Source organism: Equus caballus, chromosome 16 (genome assembly GCF_041296265.1).
Source record: "Equus caballus isolate H_3958 breed thoroughbred chromosome 16, TB-T2T, whole genome shotgun sequence".
NCBI classification, from domain to species: domain Eukaryota; kingdom Metazoa; phylum Chordata; class Mammalia; order Perissodactyla; family Equidae; genus Equus; species Equus caballus.
In genome coordinates, this window is record NC_091699.1 from 10,418,973 (window position 1) to 10,438,288 (window position 19,316).

Here is a 19,316-nt window from a genome sequence, read left to right on the forward strand (position 1 = left end):
ACATAATTAATACAATCCCAATCATTATCCCAGCAGGCCATTTTTTTGGTAGACATTGGGAAGCTATTTTAAGACTTATATAGAAATGGAAAGGACCTAACAAAGTTGGAAGATCAACTCTACCTAGTCTTAAGATTTACTATAAAGTTTCAATAATCAAAACAATGTGGTACTGGTGAAAGGAGACAAATGATCAATGGGATAAAGAGTACAGAAATAACATGGAACAACAAAAGAGCCCAAATAGCCAAAGGAATCCTGAGAAAAAAGAACAAAGCTGGAGGTATCACAATCCCTGATTTCAAAATATACTACAAAGCTATAGTAACTAAAACAGCATGGTACTGGCACAAAAACAGATACACAGATCAATAGAACAGAATTGAGAGCCCAGAAATAAAGCCACACATCTACAGACAGCTAATCTTTGACAAAGGAGCCAAGAAAATACAATGGAGAAAGGAAAGTCTCTTCAATAAATGGTGTTGGGAAAATTGGGCAGCCACAAGCAAAAGAATGAGAGTAGACCATTATCTTACACCATACACAAAAATTAACTCAAAATGGATTAAAGACTTGAATGTAAGACCTGAAACCATTAAACTTCTAGAAGAAAACAGGCAGTAGTCTCTTCATATTGGTCTTAGCAGCATATTTTCAAGTACCATGTCTGACCAGGCAAGGGAAGCAATAGAAAAAAAATAAACAAATGGGACTACATCAAACTAAAAAGTTTCTGCACAGCAAAGGCAACCATCAACAAGACGAAAAGACAACCTAAGAATTGGGAGAAGATATTTGCAAGCCATATGTCTGATAAGGGGTTAACATCCAAAATATACAAAGAGTTCATATATCTCAACAACAACATAAACTAACAACCCAAATAAAAAAATGGGCAAAAGATATGAACAGACATTTCTCCAAAGAAGACATACCGATGGCCAACAGACACATGAAAAGATGCTCATCATCATTAGCTATCAGGAAAATGCAAATCAAAACTACAATGAGATATCACCTCACTCCCATAAGAATGGCTATAATTAACAAGACAGGAAACAACAAATACTGGAAAGGATGTAGAGAGAAGGGAATCCTTAAACACTGCTGGTGGGAGTGCAAAGTGGTGCAGCCACTATCGAAAACAGTATGGAGATTCCTCAAAAAGTTAAGAATAGATCTACCATATGATCCAGCTATTCGACTGCTGGGTATTTTTCCAAAGAACACGAAAAAATGAACGCATAAAGATACACGCACCCCTCTGTTCACTGCAGCATTATTCACAGTAGCCAAGACTTGGAAGCAACCTAGATGCCCATCAAGGGACGAATGGATAAAGAAGATGTGGTATATATACACAGTGGAATACTACTCAGTCATAAGAAATGATGAAATCTGACCATTGGTGACAACATGGATGGAACCTGAGGGTATTATGCCAAGTGAAGTAAGTCAGAGGAAGAAAGTCAAACACCATATGATCTCACTCATAGGTAGAAGATAAAAAGAACAAGAAACAATCACACAGAGACAGAGATCGGATTGGTGGTTACCAGAGGGGAAGTGGGCAGGGAAGAGGGTGAAAGGGGTGAGTGGGCACATGTGTGTGGTGATGGATGGTAATTAGTCTTTGGGTGGTAAACATAATGTAATCTACACAGAAATCAAAATATATAACAATGTACACCTGAAATTTATACAATGTTATAAACCAATGTTAGCACAATAAAAAAAAGAGTACAGAAATAGACCCATAGTTGAACAGTCAAATGACTTCAACAAAGACATTAATGCAATTCAATGGAGAAAGAGAAGTCTTTTCAACAAATGGCACCAGATATCCATATGGAAGGAAAAGAACCTCAAGTCCTACCGCATGCTACAAACAACAATTAATTCAAGATGAACTGACCTAAAAAGAAAACATAAAACTACAAAGTTTCAGGGGGAAAAAATAGAAGAACACCTTCACCACCTCTGGGTAAGCAAATATTTCTGAGAGCACACAGAAAGCTTTAGCCACAAAACCAAAAATTGATAACTTGGACTTCATAAAAATTTTAAAACTATTGCTCATCAAAAGATGCCAAAAATAAATAAATAGGCAAGTCACAGATGGGATGAAAATCTTCATAATGCATATATCTTAAAAAGGAGTATATCCAATATATATACAGAACTCTTGAAATTTAAGAATAAAACTTCAAATAACCCAACCAAAAATGGGCCAAGGACTCAGACAGACACTTCATAAGGGAAAATACATAAATGGCCAATAAACACATGAAAAATTGCTCAACATCATTAGTCACAGGAAGATGTAAATCAAAACTATAAGAAGATACCACTACACATGCCCTAGAACAGCTTAAATGAAAGAGCTGACAACCCCAAATGTTGCTAAGGATATGGAACAACCAAACTCTCATGCATGGCAGGTGGAAATATAAAATGATACAATCATTTGGAAACTCTTTGCAGTTTCTGAAAAAGTTAAACAAAGAAACTATCCTATGACTAAGCAATTTCACCCCTAGGTATTTACCAATGAGAAATGAAAATATATGTCTATAAAAGGCTTCATGCGAGAAATCTTCATAGCAGTTTTAGTCGCAATAACCTAAACTGCAAACAGCCTATGTGATGATCCACGGGAAAATAAACTGTGGTATATTCATACAATTCATACAATAAAAAGAACTAACTACTGCCACACAACAACATGGATGTATCCTAAGGCAGATACTGAGGACTGGACGTTGTATGGCTCCATTTCTGTGACATCTAGAGTAGGCAAAACTAGTCTATGGTGACAGAATCAGAATAGGGTTCCCTGGGGCCAGGGTGTGGGAAGGGACATAAGAGAGCTTTGTGAACTCACAGAAATTTTCTGTTACCTTCAAAGGAGTGTGGATTACATGAACATGTGTATTTGTCAAACTTGTTGAACTGTACATCTAAGATCTGTGCATTCACTGCATGGAAATTATACCTCACTACAAAAGTAGACAATTTACAAATTTAGATACTGTGACCAACTTTATACCAATATATTTGACAACTTAGATGAAATGGACTAATCCCTAGAAAAATAGAACTAATCAAAAGTAACTCAAGAAAAAAACAGAGGGCCTTAAAAGTCCTTTGCCTGTTAAAGACATTGAATCAGTGGTCAAATATGTATATCCACAGAAAATTTTAGGCCCAGATGGTTACATTACTGAATTTTATCAAACATACAAAGAACTCCTTCTAATATCAAATAAATGTTTCCAAAAAATAGAAAAACAGAACATACTTCAAACTTCTTTCACAAGGTAGAATAACCTTGATACCAAAATCTGGTAAATTCAATATGTGAAAGGAAAATTATAAACCAATATGATTCGTAAATATAGTTGTAAAAATTCTAAATAACCAAATCCAACAATATATAAAAAGTACCATAATCAAGTTGCATTTATACCAGGAACACAAAGTTGATTGAACATTAGAAAATCAATGTAATTCAACATATTAACAGATTAAGGAAAAAAAATTTTTTTGATAAACAGCTACAAAAGAAACATTGCTACAACTGAACATCCACTCATGACTTTTTAAAAACAACAAAAAACAACCAAAAATTACTTAGCAAAAAAGAAAGAGAAAAGAATTTATGTTGATTAAGAATATCTACCAAAACTGTACAGAAAACGTTACTCTTTAATGATGAAACTCTGAAAATTTCCGTTTGCTGAGAACAAGCCAAGAATGCCTGCCACTGCCATATCTTGTCAACACCGCACCAGAAGTCTCAGCTAGTGCACGTACGCAAGAAAAAGAAAGAGGAAAAGAGTGCAAAGGAGGGAGCGGGAGTGCTGCTATTTACATACGAGGTGAATGTGTAAGGAAAATCCAAAATAATCTAAGGATAAATTATTCAATAAGAGTTTAGCAGAGATTACTGAATACTAAATCGAAATACACAAATCAGCAGCATTTCTACACAGTAGCAACAAACAGGTAAAGACAATGATATTTTTCAAAAAGTTGCCATTTATAACTACATAAAAATACAGAAGTACCTAGGAATAAATCTAACAGAAGATCTTGGTCTCCACAGAGAAATGTATTAACTTTGCCGGAAATCGCTGAAGATGGCTTAAGCAACGGACAGAGACAGAACATGGTCATGGGTTAAGACTGAATATTGCAAAGAAGTCAAGTGTTTCCAGTTGATTTATAAATCCAATGCAATCCTAATCAAAATCGCAACAGGGGGTGATTTCTGCCTTTTGGCTTTGTTGTATATTTTCTGGCTTTGTTAATCCTCTCTACACTGTTTACTTCTTTTAATTAAAGAAAAATCAGGTATATGAGTATCTCAAATATAAACGTACGGTTTATGTTAAAAGTATAAACTATAGTTTACAAAAGAAACCTTGGCATCCAAACCCCATTGGTTTATGTTAGATCTGCTGCCAACCGGAACGGTCCACGGACTAGTCATGTTATTTGGAAATTTTATATTGTTTGTTTTTGAAAATGAAAATAGCTTTATTATTGTTTTTGATTATAAGATATATTTAATGTTTACTGAAAAAATATTCCAATGCAGAAATGTATAAGATGTCTAGTTCCCCAGAAATAAGCACCAATATCAGCTGGATGGGTCTGCTGCCAGAGTTTGTTCTCTGCACAGTTACACATGCAAACCTATTTTCCCACAGTATTCTTCACACACCACTGAAAATCATCAAATGTTGACAGCCTAGCTCCCTTCTGTATTATACTCTTACAAAGAATAAAAAAAAATGTAAAGCCTGGTATAATTTTCCCATAAGCTTTATTTGTGCCAATTTATGAGTGTGTTCAACCACTTACCACTTACAAAATAGAAACTTACTGTGTTGTATACTCCTTCAACAGCGCCTGGCCCTTCAGTGGATTCAGCCACTACTCTCAGCTTTCCAGGGGAACCTTTCTCCAACTGCTGAATCTGGTAAGGATAAACAATGTAATGATTCTATCTAAGGGTGACAGAAAATAAATGGATCACGGGGTGTACATGTGCATGAGTGTATCCGTGTGTGTGTGGATTCAGGTTTGTGAACTAAGTCGAGAGTGAGAAAAGAGGACGTCACAGTATAATTAGGAGGTAGAAAGAAGTTGATGGATTAGCTGGAGGTAGCATAAAAGGAGGAACGAAGGGATGCTTTCCGGGCATTGGCTTGATAAACTGTGCGACTGTAGTGCCGTTTACTGAGTACTGGGACAGGCTAGAAAGGCTAGCTGGGGAGCACACTTAGGTAGAACACCAAGAGTCTCATTTTTGTCTTGTTAAATTTGAAATGCTCTTGGGGAATTCAAGTGGAGATATCCAATAAGCAGCAGTAGAAATGGGTGTGGAGTTCAGGAGAGATGCGTGAAGAGGATGTATAAATCTGAGAGCCGTGAGCACTGAGATGATGAAGCATGGCCTAAAGCACTCTGCCCAGGTGAAAAGTGCAAGCAGTGAAGAGGACCAAGTACTCCGATATTTACAAGTTGAGTAGATGTGTAACCACAGGCTGCAGGGCCACAGAAGCCGAGAAAGGAGAGCGTTTCAAAGGGAAGGAAGGTCAGTTTCACCTAATGGGGCCCAGATGCCCAGGGAAGATAAGGACAGAGATGTCATCATCGGCTTTGACAACACGGAGTTTGCTACAGACCCCGACAAGCAGTTTCAAAGGAGTGGCAGGGATGGAAGTCGCTGAAGCTGAAGTGTAAAATGGAGGCAAGAAATTAGTAGCACGTACGGAAGTTTTCTTGTAAAGTGGAGAAGAAAAATGGGGACCCAGCCAGACAGGCAGAGGGGGAAGGGAGAACTTATTTGTTTAAAGATGAGAGACCCAGAAGGGAGTGAGAAAGGGGGAAAGAAGACGACTATGGGACGTCCCTGAAAAGGTGACAGGACAGTGAGAGAAGAGAGAACTCGGCCTGAGAGGAACAAGGACACCTTCTCCATATCAGAGGAGAGAGGGACAAGTGGGGTCAGTTTCATAGATTTGGGGTGGGAACACTATCTTTAAAGTTTCCTATTAAGTACAGACTAACTTATTTAATGAAATGAAGGAGGGATAAAAGAAAAAGCTAAAGAGGGAGTAAAGAGAAAATAAAAGGAATTCCAAATGTCGCCCAGACTTACCATCACAGGCACGAATTTTCTTAAGAACTTAACACCATGTTGTTCCATGTAGGAACCCACTTTCTCTGCCATCTCTTGATCAAAGCCACGAAGAAGGATTGAGCGCACCATAACCGTGACATCCAAGCCGAGGCCCGCCAGAAACCCTGCACATTCCAGAGCAACGTAAGATGCACCCACTACTAACGTTTTGCCAGGGCAATAAGGCAGAGAAAAAAGGTCATCACTGAAAGATAAAAATAAAGGAAAGAATGCCTAGGTAATGAAAACGGAATGTGTTACTTAGGTTTCCACGTGTAACGGGCTTTTGTTGGCTGAATGGCTATCTAGTGCTCGAAGAAACACTAAAACAAACGGGCTGCTGGAGGTTGTGACAGTGTCTACAGTGGAGTAAGAAGTATACTTCAGTGTTTTCAGAGTCAAATCAGTGGCTCACAAGCAAAGTTTTTTAAAAATAAAATAGAATATAAAATATTGACTCCATTATATGTGATAAGAAAAAATACTGTTTTGTCTGTCTTGGATTTGTGAGTGTGTGTGTGTATGTGTTCACCTGAACAGCGGCACAATGAAAAATGTATTTCTTACTGAGCATCTGGTCAAAAACGTTTGAAGGTCACTGCACCACGTTACACAGTGTCTTCTTCCTAACTGCCCAGGAAATCCCCGCCAAACCTCAGCATTTGGAGCAGCCATGCTTCTCCCGATCAACCAGTTCACCATGACCACACAGACACGAAAACCAAAAGCTAACCGGATTCACTTCTTTGCTTTGGCCTCTAGGAAGTTTAGAGCCAAATTCCCAGACCGATTCCCAGAGCAGGTACCTAGAAACATACAGCATACTTTTGTGCAGAAATCTGACCTTATTATTTACCTAGCCTTACTTTCTCTTTGCTCCATTATGTTAATTATTTAGCTTCTTGCCCTGTATGTACTTTTATTCATCATCAATTCAAATCTTTTGTGAAACAAGACAGGGAATAAATAAATTGGAAACATAAACACACAGCAATTTACAGTTAAAACAGGCTATTTTATCTCACCTGGTAATGCAGTATTCTTTATCTCCTTGGATCCCTAAATACCGTGGCCTCTCACCTGTTGCAATGACAAATTTGGCAGCAGTGTAACAAGTTTCCTGTCCTTTTCTATTGGTTGCCTTGAAAAGAGAAAAGTAAATTTCACTTTTTCAGCAAACATACAGCGTATCAGGCACCCTGGACAAACTAGCTACTACCCCTACAGAGCTTCCACTCATAGGAACAGACACGCAAAAATAACAACACTGCGGGTGGAGCAGGGGACCAGGGAGGCAGCCAGGGACGGCTACCAAGAAGGTGACATCTCAAGAGGGGAGGAGAAAAGTGAAACGACTTGAGAGGAATGGAAAGCTAATAGAGAACAGGACACATAGAGACACACAGGCCTGAAAGCAGCTGGTGTCTGGGGACAGCAAGAGGCCAGGAAGTGACAGGAAAGGAGGGTACATGTCACGTGGAAGTAAGACAGATCAGCGCCAAATGTAAAGAGCCTTAGATGCCATCCAAAAATTTAGTCTATGGGCAACTAACAAAGGCTTTTCATTGTTTGTGTACTTTCAATCATACAAGTAAAACATAGATACATTTTCATTTTAAAAAATTCAAAAAAACCCAATGAAGGTGTTTAAATAAGAGGGTGGTTTAAACAGTGGGATGGAAAGAACGCAGCCTGGAGACAGGACCCTGCTTAGGAGGATCCTGAAAAGACAAGCACAGGCTGTGGGGCTGAAGGGGGAGGAACCAGAGAGTTCCAGCCAGAGTGACTGAGGAGACACTGCCGTCAGCAAATGCGGAAACTCAGAAGAGGCACGTGTGGCCAGGAACCAACCGTGCTGGGCATACTACAATTTGTGAATTAAAACTAACTGATTTGTGCTTCTATTACGTTTCATGTGAACGACGTAATTCAAATCGGCCCACGGAGGGTTTCACAGGGCAGCTTTCAACCGACCACCTCACACCTTCCTAGAGATAACAAATAGCTACAAAACAACCTCAAATCCTGTCAAGATCATCGCACACTGTGCTACAAAAACAGCCCAAAAATAAACTCGATGTGGAAGACAGTATTTGACTGTCTTTCATAACTTCAATTCTGCATTTTTGGGTTCATCAAAATGGTCTCATTTTCCCTACGTTTTGATCTTATAATACATAAACGTTACAAATAGAAGTTTATAAAATACATTAATTTATATTATACTTTTAGTAATGTTTTTATGAATAATATATATTAAAGGTCTAGTTAAGGTTTCATTTTAAAAAAGAATTACACTGCTGAAATTTTTCGCTTTTTAGTCTTTTGAACTTTGAACTCTTTAGTCTAAACATCTTTTAAGATGGCAATGAAATCAAAAGGCACATAATAACTTTAAAAGTTCTTTAAAAGGCAATTTCTTCAATTTAGCCAGACATGGAATCAACAACCAATGGGAGAACACACGTGCGTGCACAGCCATATGCACACACACACAGCTAAGGCAAGCGAAAGCAACAGTAAGGAAAAGCAGTGAATAAGACAAAATATTCCAAGAGTACCTTTATTTTATGATGTTCAACAAACTCTCCATAGGAGTTGACGTAGGCCACAGCCTTCTCCCTCAACGACAGCCTGTAGCCCCAGTTGAGAGAGCCGATGTGGTTCTGAATGGCTTCTGTCATAGTCTCCCAGTTGTGCTTCACTGAAAATAAATAACCAGAGTGGAGGCACAAAGGGAATTTTATTTTAAGGGTCAATTATATATAACTAAACATGACCCATATTACATATTTCTTTAAGAATCAAGAAGTGAACAAAAAATAATCAGCAACTTAAATCTTTTTTATGAAGTTACAGTTTATGCTTCTTATTTTATATTACAAAACAAAACATATGCAAAAAGCACAGTGCTCAAAAGAAGGAAACTGGGAAAACAACCCGAGGAGGAGAGGATGGGGAAAACCGGCGTTCCTACAGCGGTGCCGCAGTGTTCCGAAGCAGGAAGAGCATCTCCGCTCGGGAGCACCCCGAACACCTTGACCCCTTGAGGGCCTGCCGCAGGCGAGCGGCCTCGGGGGAGGGGGGAAGGGAACGTTCACGGGGGAAGCAGGTCTCAGGTGAGCGAGCACTGCGCATCTGCCTCACCACACTGCGGTCCACGCCCACCCAGTTCACCTGGCGGTGGTTGGAGGATAGTCAATATCCTACATTTCTTTACAAAAAATGTGGTTCGTGCTCACTGCTGCCTGCTTTATAGTTTACCCACAATGTTTACCCATTTCCTGTTGAGGCTGGGGTGGGATTCGATGACGCCAGGATCTCTCATCATTCCTGTATCTTCTAAGTGGGATTTGTTTCCTGGAATTCACCATGTCTGTTGACGCTGGACGCCCAAAGACTAACCCAGCCAACTGACAGCTCGCCCTCCGGTCACATCTGGAGACTCACCCCACCTAGCGGTCTCCAGGAGTGATGAGCCCCACTGCTTACCAGGGACATGAGATGTTACAGTGCAGGAAAAGGAAAGCGGTCAGAGTGCGCTGAGAGGCTCAGCCAGTGTCAAGGCTTGCGGCCTGCCCGCCCTTTCTAGGATGCCAGGTACCACGAAGTCTCCTAAGACTCTCAATCCAGAGGGGTCATTCTCGTCACTACGCTGCCCACCCCGTGACCCCAGAAGTTATGGCTCAGCAGTGATGACCCTCTCTTCACGGCACTGACCCTCACATCCTGATACAGCCTCCCCACTCCCCCAGAAAAGCTACTCTTCCAACCCTTAAATAACTATTTACTCCAAGGACCTTGCCAGTTAAATTCACACTTCACGTGTCCTTTTGTTTCTGGTTCCTGTTGTGAAAGACATTCTGTATCAGAGCTTCCCAAACACAGCCGCACATCAGCATCCCTTGAGAACTGTGAGGAAATATACAAATCCTAGGATAGGCCACAAAACCTCCAGTCAGGAGTGGGGCCTCAGGCCCAAACAGGTAAAAAACGGACCCGTACTGCAAGTCTGTGCACTGGCATTTTGGAATCACGTGCTCTAGCATTTTATTAATCTGTTTACTTCTACAACATCATCACAGTTTTAAATACTGATGGAAAAAGCCCCTGTCTACATTTTCTCAGAGGTAGCACAGCTATTCTCACACGTTTGTTTTTCAATACAAACTGGGGGGCGCAGCGGTTAAGTGCACACGCTCTGCTTCAGCAGCCCAGGTTTTGCCGGTTCGGATCCCGGGCGCAGACATGGCACCGCTTGGCACGCCATGCTGTGGTAGGCGACCACATGTAAAGTAGAGGAAGATGGGCACGGATGTGAGCTCAGGGCCAGTCTTCCTCAGCAAAAAGAGGAAGATTGGCAGCAGTTAGCTCAGGGCTAAGCTTCCTAAAACAAAACAAAACAAAACAAAACAACTTTAGAATAATCTGTCAAGTTCCAAAAAGAAAAAGAATTAATTGAGATTTTTCCTGGACTTATGTGAAATTTACAAATTAATTTTGAGATAATGTTTTAACAATATTGAGATTTCCCCTCCAAGATCATAGTATATTTTTTGTTATGCTTTTATAGTCTTTCCTTGTATTTTTTGTACATTCCTAGTTAATTTATTCCAAGTTATTCTATCGTTTTTGTTGTAATTTTCCATTATATTTTTAATTAGTTATTGCTGTTATGTAAGAAATCTATAGATTTCTGCACATTTACCTTAACAGCAGTCAACATATTGAACTTTTTATTAGTTCTAATATTTTTAGTTCAATCTCTTGCATATTATAGGTATACTGTATATAACTCATTATAAATTTAAAACATCTTTTTCTTCCTCCTTTTCAAATATGTACTTTTTCTTTCCTCTTCTTCCTTTTTGTGCACAGGCCAGAAGCACCAGAACAATCAGGGCGTTAGTAGTGGACATGGGCACTGTCTGATTCTTGATGTTAATGGAAACGCCTCAAGCTCTTCTCCATTAAATACTTGCTTCTTTTTTCTCATCATGTAAAGGAAGGGTTCATTTCTTTGCTTACATTTACTGACAGATTTGTTTTGTTTTGTTTTGTTTTGGTGAGGAGGATTGGCCCTGAGCTAACATCTGCACCAATCTTCCTCTATTTTGTATGTGGGACACCCCCACAGCATGGCTTGATTCGCAGTATGTAGGTCTGCACCTGGGGTCCAAACCTGCAAACCCCCGGCTACCGAAGTGGAGCATGCGAACCCAATCACTATGCCACCGGACCAGCCCCCTGATAGTTTTTTTAAAAAGCAGGAACAGCTGTGGGATTTTTAGCAACTGCCTTTGGAGCTGCCATCCAGGTCATCACATGGATTTGGTGTGCTCCTCCTGTGATTTCCTTACACTGACACACTCTTGCATCTTCAGAATGAACCCGCTTCAGTCACAGTGCGTTCTAGTACAGTCTGGAGAGGATTTGCTAGTGCTTTCTCTAGAGTTTTGGTACCTCTATGGGCTATAGCTTTCTATTTTTACACTATCTTTTTGTATTATTGTCATGTCAAGACTAAAAAAAAAGTGAACTTTTCCATCTTTTTCTGAGTTCTAGTACACTTTAAATTATAGAGAAAGCGTCTGTTTCTTGAAGATTTGAGAAAATTTACCTGTATATCTATGGTGTCTTTTGGGGAAGAGGTTGCTCTTAGACAATGCTTTCTTTGATAATTCAAGTCAATTCTGGTCATTCATATTTTCCTGGAAGATATTCCTTTTCATCGAGACATTTAAATAAATTCTTACCACTAATTTGTATATGGAATTTGTTTTCTCTCTTCTCTATCTGTAGTTATATTTCTTTTCTCGGAACTAATGTTGCATATTTAGAAGAACCTTCTCCCCTTATTTCCTTGATTGGATTTGCCAAAGGTCTGCCTACCTTTTTTGTATTTTCGAATATACTCTCGGTTTTGTTTATCAATTCTATTTTGGGCAGGTGCTAACTCCTTAATTCCTAGGATTTGTTGGTTTTTTGCCTTGTGGTCTACCATCTGCTATTTACTGCCATTGCTTTGGTTTGCATTTCCCTGATATAGCTTTTCCCATCTATTTAAAATTCAAAAATTCCTATATTTTCAGCAATGACCTCTTTTGGTTTTAGGTGTATGTCTTGTAAAGAGCACATGGAAGAATTTTGCTGTGTACCCAACCTGAGAATCTGACCCATTCAGCTTTTTCTAATATGTAAAAGACCGCTCTTGTGTCTGCATCTTATTTCCTGTTTTTTAAAATTTATTTGTTTTAAATTACAGTGTCATGCTATTTCTTTGTACATTTCCCTTTTCCCTTTCTTTTACTTGGAAGTTTTACATTCAATTTCTAATCTGGAAATTATGTACACATTTTAAATTTATTTTAATCTCTATTTCTCTATCAGCATCAAGAAGGAAAGTATCTACAACATTCTCTAAGAACAAGATTTCAGCCTGCTTTTATTCCCTTCTCCTGCCTCTCAGATTCGGTTGACTTCTCTTGGTTGTTCATTGAGCCTACACCTAAACTTGCTAAGCCCCAAACTCCATGTGATGGCTGGCTAGGCATTTTTTGGTATGCCACCTCAAAATTAACTCAGAAGCATTTTGTATATGGCGAACTTCGAGGAATCTAACATAAGATTTTACCCACTGAAAGAAATTAAAAAGTATTTAGAAATATTAAGCACTCAGAAGAGTTCAAGAACGTCACCTGGTCCCCCAGGTGCGGCAGAGCGGGGCAAGCATATAGCCCACTGTGCCCTCCCCGGAAGCACAGGGTCCCAACAGTGGGAGGCAGTGGGCACAGCGAGGCTGACGCATCAAGAAGTCATGAGCTCACGGGGAACCTTGTGTCTGGTCATCCACACGTCACCTTGCCTGGCTGTCCCCTCTGTCACAGGCCGAGTGTGCAGTTCTGTCCTTTGTGGCCTTTTCCCAACCACAGTGGCATTCCATGTTTTCTCCCATCTTGGAGTTGATTATTTTAGAAACAGGGTTTGAACATTTTTAATTTTAAAGAGAAACTCCTTAACTACCTAACTACCAATCCAAAAGGTACATAATTCAAATCCTATTCCATTCAGTCTTTCTGCAACATTTCACTCAAGTTAGTTCTTTTTTGAGACTCCTCAAGTCCTAATCTCGCCCTTAAAAATCGAACCCCTCCTGGCTTCTGTGAATGAGTCTCCTGGTTCTCCTCCTTTTCCTCACCCACTCATCTGAGTTATTAACACAGCCCAGGGTCCTGTCTCTGTCTTCTATTCTCTTCCATCCATAGGTCCTCCCCGGACCATCTCAGCCATTCCTAAGACTCCAACTCTCACCTCCATGCTGACTCGAAACCCAGGCCTTGCCCAGACTTATCTCAAGCAAAAGCCATTCCAGATATCTATCTCCACCAGGATGTTCCGAAAGGACTTTAAATGGAACATCTACACAAGATCAAAGAGTCAGGAAAAGGATTCTTAAAAGTGAAGACCACCCAGAAGTGAAACTGCCGAGTGAAGAGACCTCATTTTACCTACAACCAGTCTGCAGTTTCACTGAAAGCTCACCACGGAGCTGACTGTCGGGGCAAACTTGTCCAGCCTCAAATCATTATGTCCCCCACACCAGCGACTATCCCAAACTTGCCTGTGTTCTCTATCTCAAGGAATGCACTACATTCTCACCCAGTCCCTCTGCCCGGATTCATTCCTCTCCCTCACCTCTACCCTACTGAGGACATGGACGGCCTGGCGGGATCACCTGTAAGTACCAGAATCATCTACGAAACTTTAAACACACACAGATCTACTGGATCAAAATCTCTGGAGAAAAAGTCCTAATTTTTTAAAAACTCCACACATTATTCTGGTCGTACAGAATCACCACTCCACATCTAACCTGTCAATTCTATGCCTGAATTCCTCTAAATCCATCTCGTACTTTCTAGTCCCACTTTGGTCTCTGCTCAGGCCTCGTCGTTTCTTCTCTGAGTTATACACCAGTGCCCCACCTCACTTCCCTGTCTTTGGACTTGACTCCCCCCACCTCTAGCCTTCTAAGCTCCCTGGCGCCATCAGAGGGATCCGGATTCCAAACTGTGGTCCATGTTCCTCTCCCGCTGAAACTTCTCCACAGCTCTCTTACCACCTTTGGGGGTAAATCTGAACTCCTTAACATGGCACTGAAGAGCTTTCGTGACCTCCTCTCCTCTCTAATCTCATTTCTCCCAACATCCTTCCTGGAGTCTTCACCCCAGCCACTCAGGAGCTGGCACAGAGTGGGCTGCTGACGAGAGTTTAGAAAACAAATTTCAAACTCAACTATAGTGAGTATTTCTCAAAGAAACTCATTCTTTCTTCTTTTCTCCCAGTCTCTATTTTTATAAACCATTACCCACCTTGTTGATTATACTCCCAGCCAAATTTCCTTGAGTCAATTAAGGCCTGCCCCAAAAGGGCAGCTTGATGCATCAACTTCTTAGGAATGCAGCCTACGTTTACACAAGTACCACCAAGACCTGAGAAATAAAATAACAGTTTTAACATTTTGCGTGTGTGTGTGTGTGTGTGTGTGTGTGTGTGGGTGGGTGGATGGTTTTACCTACATGCGGAGTCGGTGTTATTAAAACGTGGAAACAACAAACTTGAATGGTTGTGGGTCAACATCACACCCTAGAATAACACACAAATGATTAACCCAAACTGTTTAAGAAGGGCTCATGAAGGAGGCCCAAGGATAAGCAAAAATGCAGATGTGTATTTGAATGGTTTTCTGGGGACAGAGTCCAAAACTTTGATCTGAGTCTGACCTACAAAGGGATCAGAACTGTATTAGATTAATTAGATACGCACTACACCAAAGGCCAGAACCCCAGCTTCCAGCCTTTACTCTCTGCAACTCTCACTCCTTCTCCGAGCCAACAGCAGGTCCACTGCAAGCTGCCTGGTGACATCTACTCGGAATTTTGAACCACATGCAACAGGTCATATGTAAGTGCCCCTGTGCAAAGCATGAGTCCACAGATTCCCTCTCTGATCAGTCTCTTCTGGTAATCCAGATAAGTAGGATATTTCTGAACAGGAGAAGAAGGCAGGAGAGGAAGAGGGAAGGAGGAAGGAAGAAAAAAGACAAGTGTACACACACCATAAAAATATGAGAAAAATCAAGGTAGGTGAGGTTTATTATGTGAAATTCTAGCCTTAAATTTTTTTGAGTAAGTTTGAATTTTAAAAAATCATTTTCATACTTTGTCAGGGTTCCAGCAGGAAAGAGATGACACTCGGGCTGGGTAACTGAGGAGAGCTTGTAGAGAAATTATTACAGGGCTGCGGGCAGGAAGAGAAGGAGGGACAGAAGAATGGGGCCAGCACCAACCCCACGTGAAGGGGCAAGCATACTGAGTGAGTGCCACAGCCCAAAGGCGGACCGCCGTGACAAGGGCTGTGGCCTTCCACAAGGAGAGGGACCCAGCCTGCGGCGACCAGCAGCGGGAGCTAAGGGATGAAGACCCTACCGCTACTCTCCTCCCTCCTTCTGTTCTTTTCCTGTTACCCCAAACTGGCCAAGCCCAACCAGAAGCCAGACGGCAAGGCTGCCAATTCATCAGCCTCTGGGGCATAAAGCAGGGTAGAGGCAAGGAGAACGGACTTGAAGCATAAACAGAAAATATCCAGCACAAAAATCTATGTGTTCTATTTTATAGTGAAAAGAACATGGAAAGGTGAGCACTCTCGTCTACAGCAAAGTCACAGGGCTGGGAGCTCACTGTGCATTTATTAAACACACACGCTAACTCGGCAGACCATGCTGCAGCCAGGAGAGTCAGTTATGAAATCAATGCAGAAAAACAGGAAAACAGAATGGCAAACTTAGGTGAGAAGGACACAGTGTACACTGTGACCACAACTATGTGAACCCATTAGTGCATGTGTGCAAAATAATTACGGCATAAGTGTCAGAATCCTGGGATCATGGAATTTTCTCCTTTTCGCAAAATCTTCCTTAATTATTTTTGTATTATCTTCCCAACTTCTCCACTTGTTAACTATGCGATCTTAGGCCACTTACGGAACCTCACTAGACTCAGTCTCCCCACCTGTGAAACAGGCTGGTTATACCTCTTGAGACTGTTGTGAGGATTAAATGAGACTCAGCAAAGCCAAAGAAGCATGTAAAGAGCAGAGGGTAACAACAATCGCAACAACGAAGAAAACAGCTTACCCCAGGACGTGCCCTGCGGGGACGGCAGCACAAAGTCTAGCACCATAACTTTCTTTCCCAAAACGGCAGCTTCCTACAAAAAAAGCTACATATAAAGATGCTGTCATTTTCCTGACACTCCTCTAACTTTTCTTTCTCCTGGATGAAAATACTGTGTTTGTGTCAAAACACAGACTTTCTCTTTATTAAAATCAACTATCACAATAAAAGCTTAGACTGTAACATCAAAATTGGCTTTTTTTTTTTAAGTAGCAGAAGAAATGCTTATGGCAATCACCAGGAAAATTACCTTCAAGTTTCATTTTTTTCCTACCTGAGCACATGCAAGGCCACCAGAACCGCCACCAATGACAATGAGGTCATAGTCATATGCTGAATCACCCTGAAGGAGCTTCTCTAATACACCACTCTGATGTGCCTATGGTTTAAGGAAAGGAGAGAATACGGTATGACTTATTTTAAAACTGCTTCTTTGCATGCTACCTCCATCAGCATGGATTTCTTTTAAAAAATCTTAGAAACAATCTATACTAATTCATGTAAGTTGAAATTGCAACTTTATCTGGATGTTATTCAAATAAGAGCCAACTACTCAAAACACATGGCAAAGCACATACATTTCTGTTTATCACCCAATAGGTAGGGATGCGTCAAATGACCCAGAGCTCACGGCTTTACATCTACGTCAGACGAGGTCATTTTCCTTGGTCTAATCATCAAAATATCATAACCAAGTGCAGTTAAATAACCAAGTGCCATTTTTCAAGATCCTCTTTATCTTGTTCACCTGAGCTAGGCTTCATTTCGAAAACAATCCTCACCCATCATCAGCAGGACATGCACTTCAAATACTTTCATAGTTTCTCATAAATTGACCTAAATTTTGCAGCTCACTGGTGAGCTTCCTATACAACACAAACATTTTGCTTTTTCTTTCAGCAGTGGTCATGAGGCTGGCTCTGCACCATACTCTCTTGTTCACTTGTGATCAGAAGTAGCTTAGATGAGGCTAGAGGTTCAATACGTGATTTAAGGGGCCAGCCTGGTGGCACAGTGGTTAAGTTTGCACGCTCTGCTTCGGCCACCCTGGGTTCACAGGTTCACATCCCGGGTGCAGACCTACACACTGCTCATTGAACCATGCTGTGGCAGCGTCCCACATACAAAATAGAGGAAAATTGGCACAGATGTTACCTCAGGGACAATCTTTCTCAAGCAAAGAAAAAAAGAAATGTGATTTAACAATAGTTCTCTTTATGCAAAGTTGGTTGCTCAATCCCATTATGGTGGCTTTAGAGACACCAGGCTGGAACCAGCTCATCCTGGGAAGCAGAGTGGAAGCGCTACGTAACTATGGGGCTGAGCAGATGTCACGTGGGCCACCAAAGAATGGGTGCTCATGGAGGCTTTCCGCACATTCTAAAAATGACTCCTTTGGCCTCCTTACTTTGAGGTGCCCTTAGGGAAATCTTTCTCCTAAACATCTGCCATCCAAAGAAATGCCTTCCAGTCTTGAAATAGAATTGATAATTCTGTATCTCCAGATTCATCCTCTGACATCACTTTCCAGGTTAGGATTGGCAAGAGTAGCACTTCCAAAGATGTTTAGGGGTTATAATTATGTACTCACCACCAGGTGAATAAGGTTATAGCTCCTAGGACTAATAAAGCAGGCTGTTACTAGATAACAATGCTAATCATAGATTAACATACAACAAAATATGGTTTCTCAATAAAAACATAGTTCTTAATTAAAATCTCAAAGTATTTAATCAATCATTGCTTACTACCATTTGTATACATATATAAAAGGTACAAGAGCAGAATTTTAGTAAAAGTAAATAACTAGTTATAAAATAAGGACCTTATTTACTAAATATAAATTTTTATCTGTCACTACTTAACTGAATGATTCCTATTCATTTCTGCATTTTAGGAATCAAAAAATCAAAGCCCATGGGCCTTGGCAAAGCTCCAGGGGTAACATCCTTAAGAGGAATTCTACTTACCCTACACCAGAATGTTAGCGTTGACCTCATTTTACAGAATCTTAAAGAGATTTCTCTCCCCAAGAGGTAGAAGAGACCAGAGAGGTTCCCCGTGGCCCACCTGTTTGTCCTGGCAACCTCATTCAAAAACTTCTCCTTTTTAGCGTCTGAAGTTTGAGTTGGTAGAAAAGCTAATTTCCTTTAAAGTAATTGAGATGATTTGATAACCATCCTATATGCTTTTCGATTTTACAACTTCCAAAAGACAAACGAACAGAATTCTAAACCATTTTCTCCCCTTTTAACTATTTAAAAACAAAATTTGGGCAAGCAGCATTAAAGAACATATAATACTATTATTACCTGGAAAGTCTGCTCACATCCACCCATATGTACTTTATTCACGAAAATATTGGGTACAGTTCTCTGATTAGTGATCTCTGACAGCACTTCTTGAACACTGGCCCCATCATCTAAAGAATAAAATATTAAATATAGAAGAACACTCAAAGGGATCCAAACCTTTTGTGAGTTGAACTAAAGTGTTACAACTCTCAAATTCTCACATGGACACACCCACGGAAGGTGAGTGTCATATAACTTTCTGAAATGGTGACTCAAGAGAGAAAAACACCCAGATTTTCAAAGAATAAAGACCAATCTACTGATTCCTTTTAAAATAAACTCTTCTAAATTAGATTTTGACTTACAATTCAATGACTATACCGAGACAATAAATAAGAATCCTCCTTGAAGAGCAAATATCAAGATAAAATCTGCTTCAACAGTAATAACTCAGAAAATATTTCCTACAATTACATTTGAAAAATCTTTATGACCCTAGTCCACAATTTATCCCCGATCTCTAAAAATAAAACCAGGCAATGACTACTTAAGACTACCCTATTTGGTATATTCTTTAGAAAAGTCTCAAAGA

At 40.3% G+C, this 19,316-nt stretch overlaps 1 protein-coding gene across 1 annotated transcript in view; it reads right to left on the minus strand.

Moving 5' to 3' along the window:
• The window catches only part of TXNRD3 (thioredoxin reductase 3), a 75,747-nt gene that overhangs the window by 35,859 nt on the left and 20,572 nt on the right, over window positions 1-19,316 (minus strand). Inside the window, exons 3-10 of the mRNA XM_023619845.2 lie at window positions 18,743-18,852; window positions 16,705-16,809; window positions 16,392-16,464; window positions 14,569-14,688; window positions 8,758-8,900; window positions 7,222-7,337; window positions 6,176-6,401; window positions 4,895-4,987 (exon numbers count right to left, since the gene is read on the minus strand). Coding sequence (XP_023475613.1) covers window positions 4,895-4,987; window positions 6,176-6,401; window positions 7,222-7,337; window positions 8,758-8,900; window positions 14,569-14,688; window positions 16,392-16,464; window positions 16,705-16,809; window positions 18,743-18,852 — 986 coding nt within the window. The remainder of the gene's footprint in view (window positions 1-4,894; window positions 4,988-6,175; window positions 6,402-7,221; window positions 7,338-8,757; window positions 8,901-14,568; window positions 14,689-16,391; window positions 16,465-16,704; window positions 16,810-18,742; window positions 18,853-19,316) is intronic.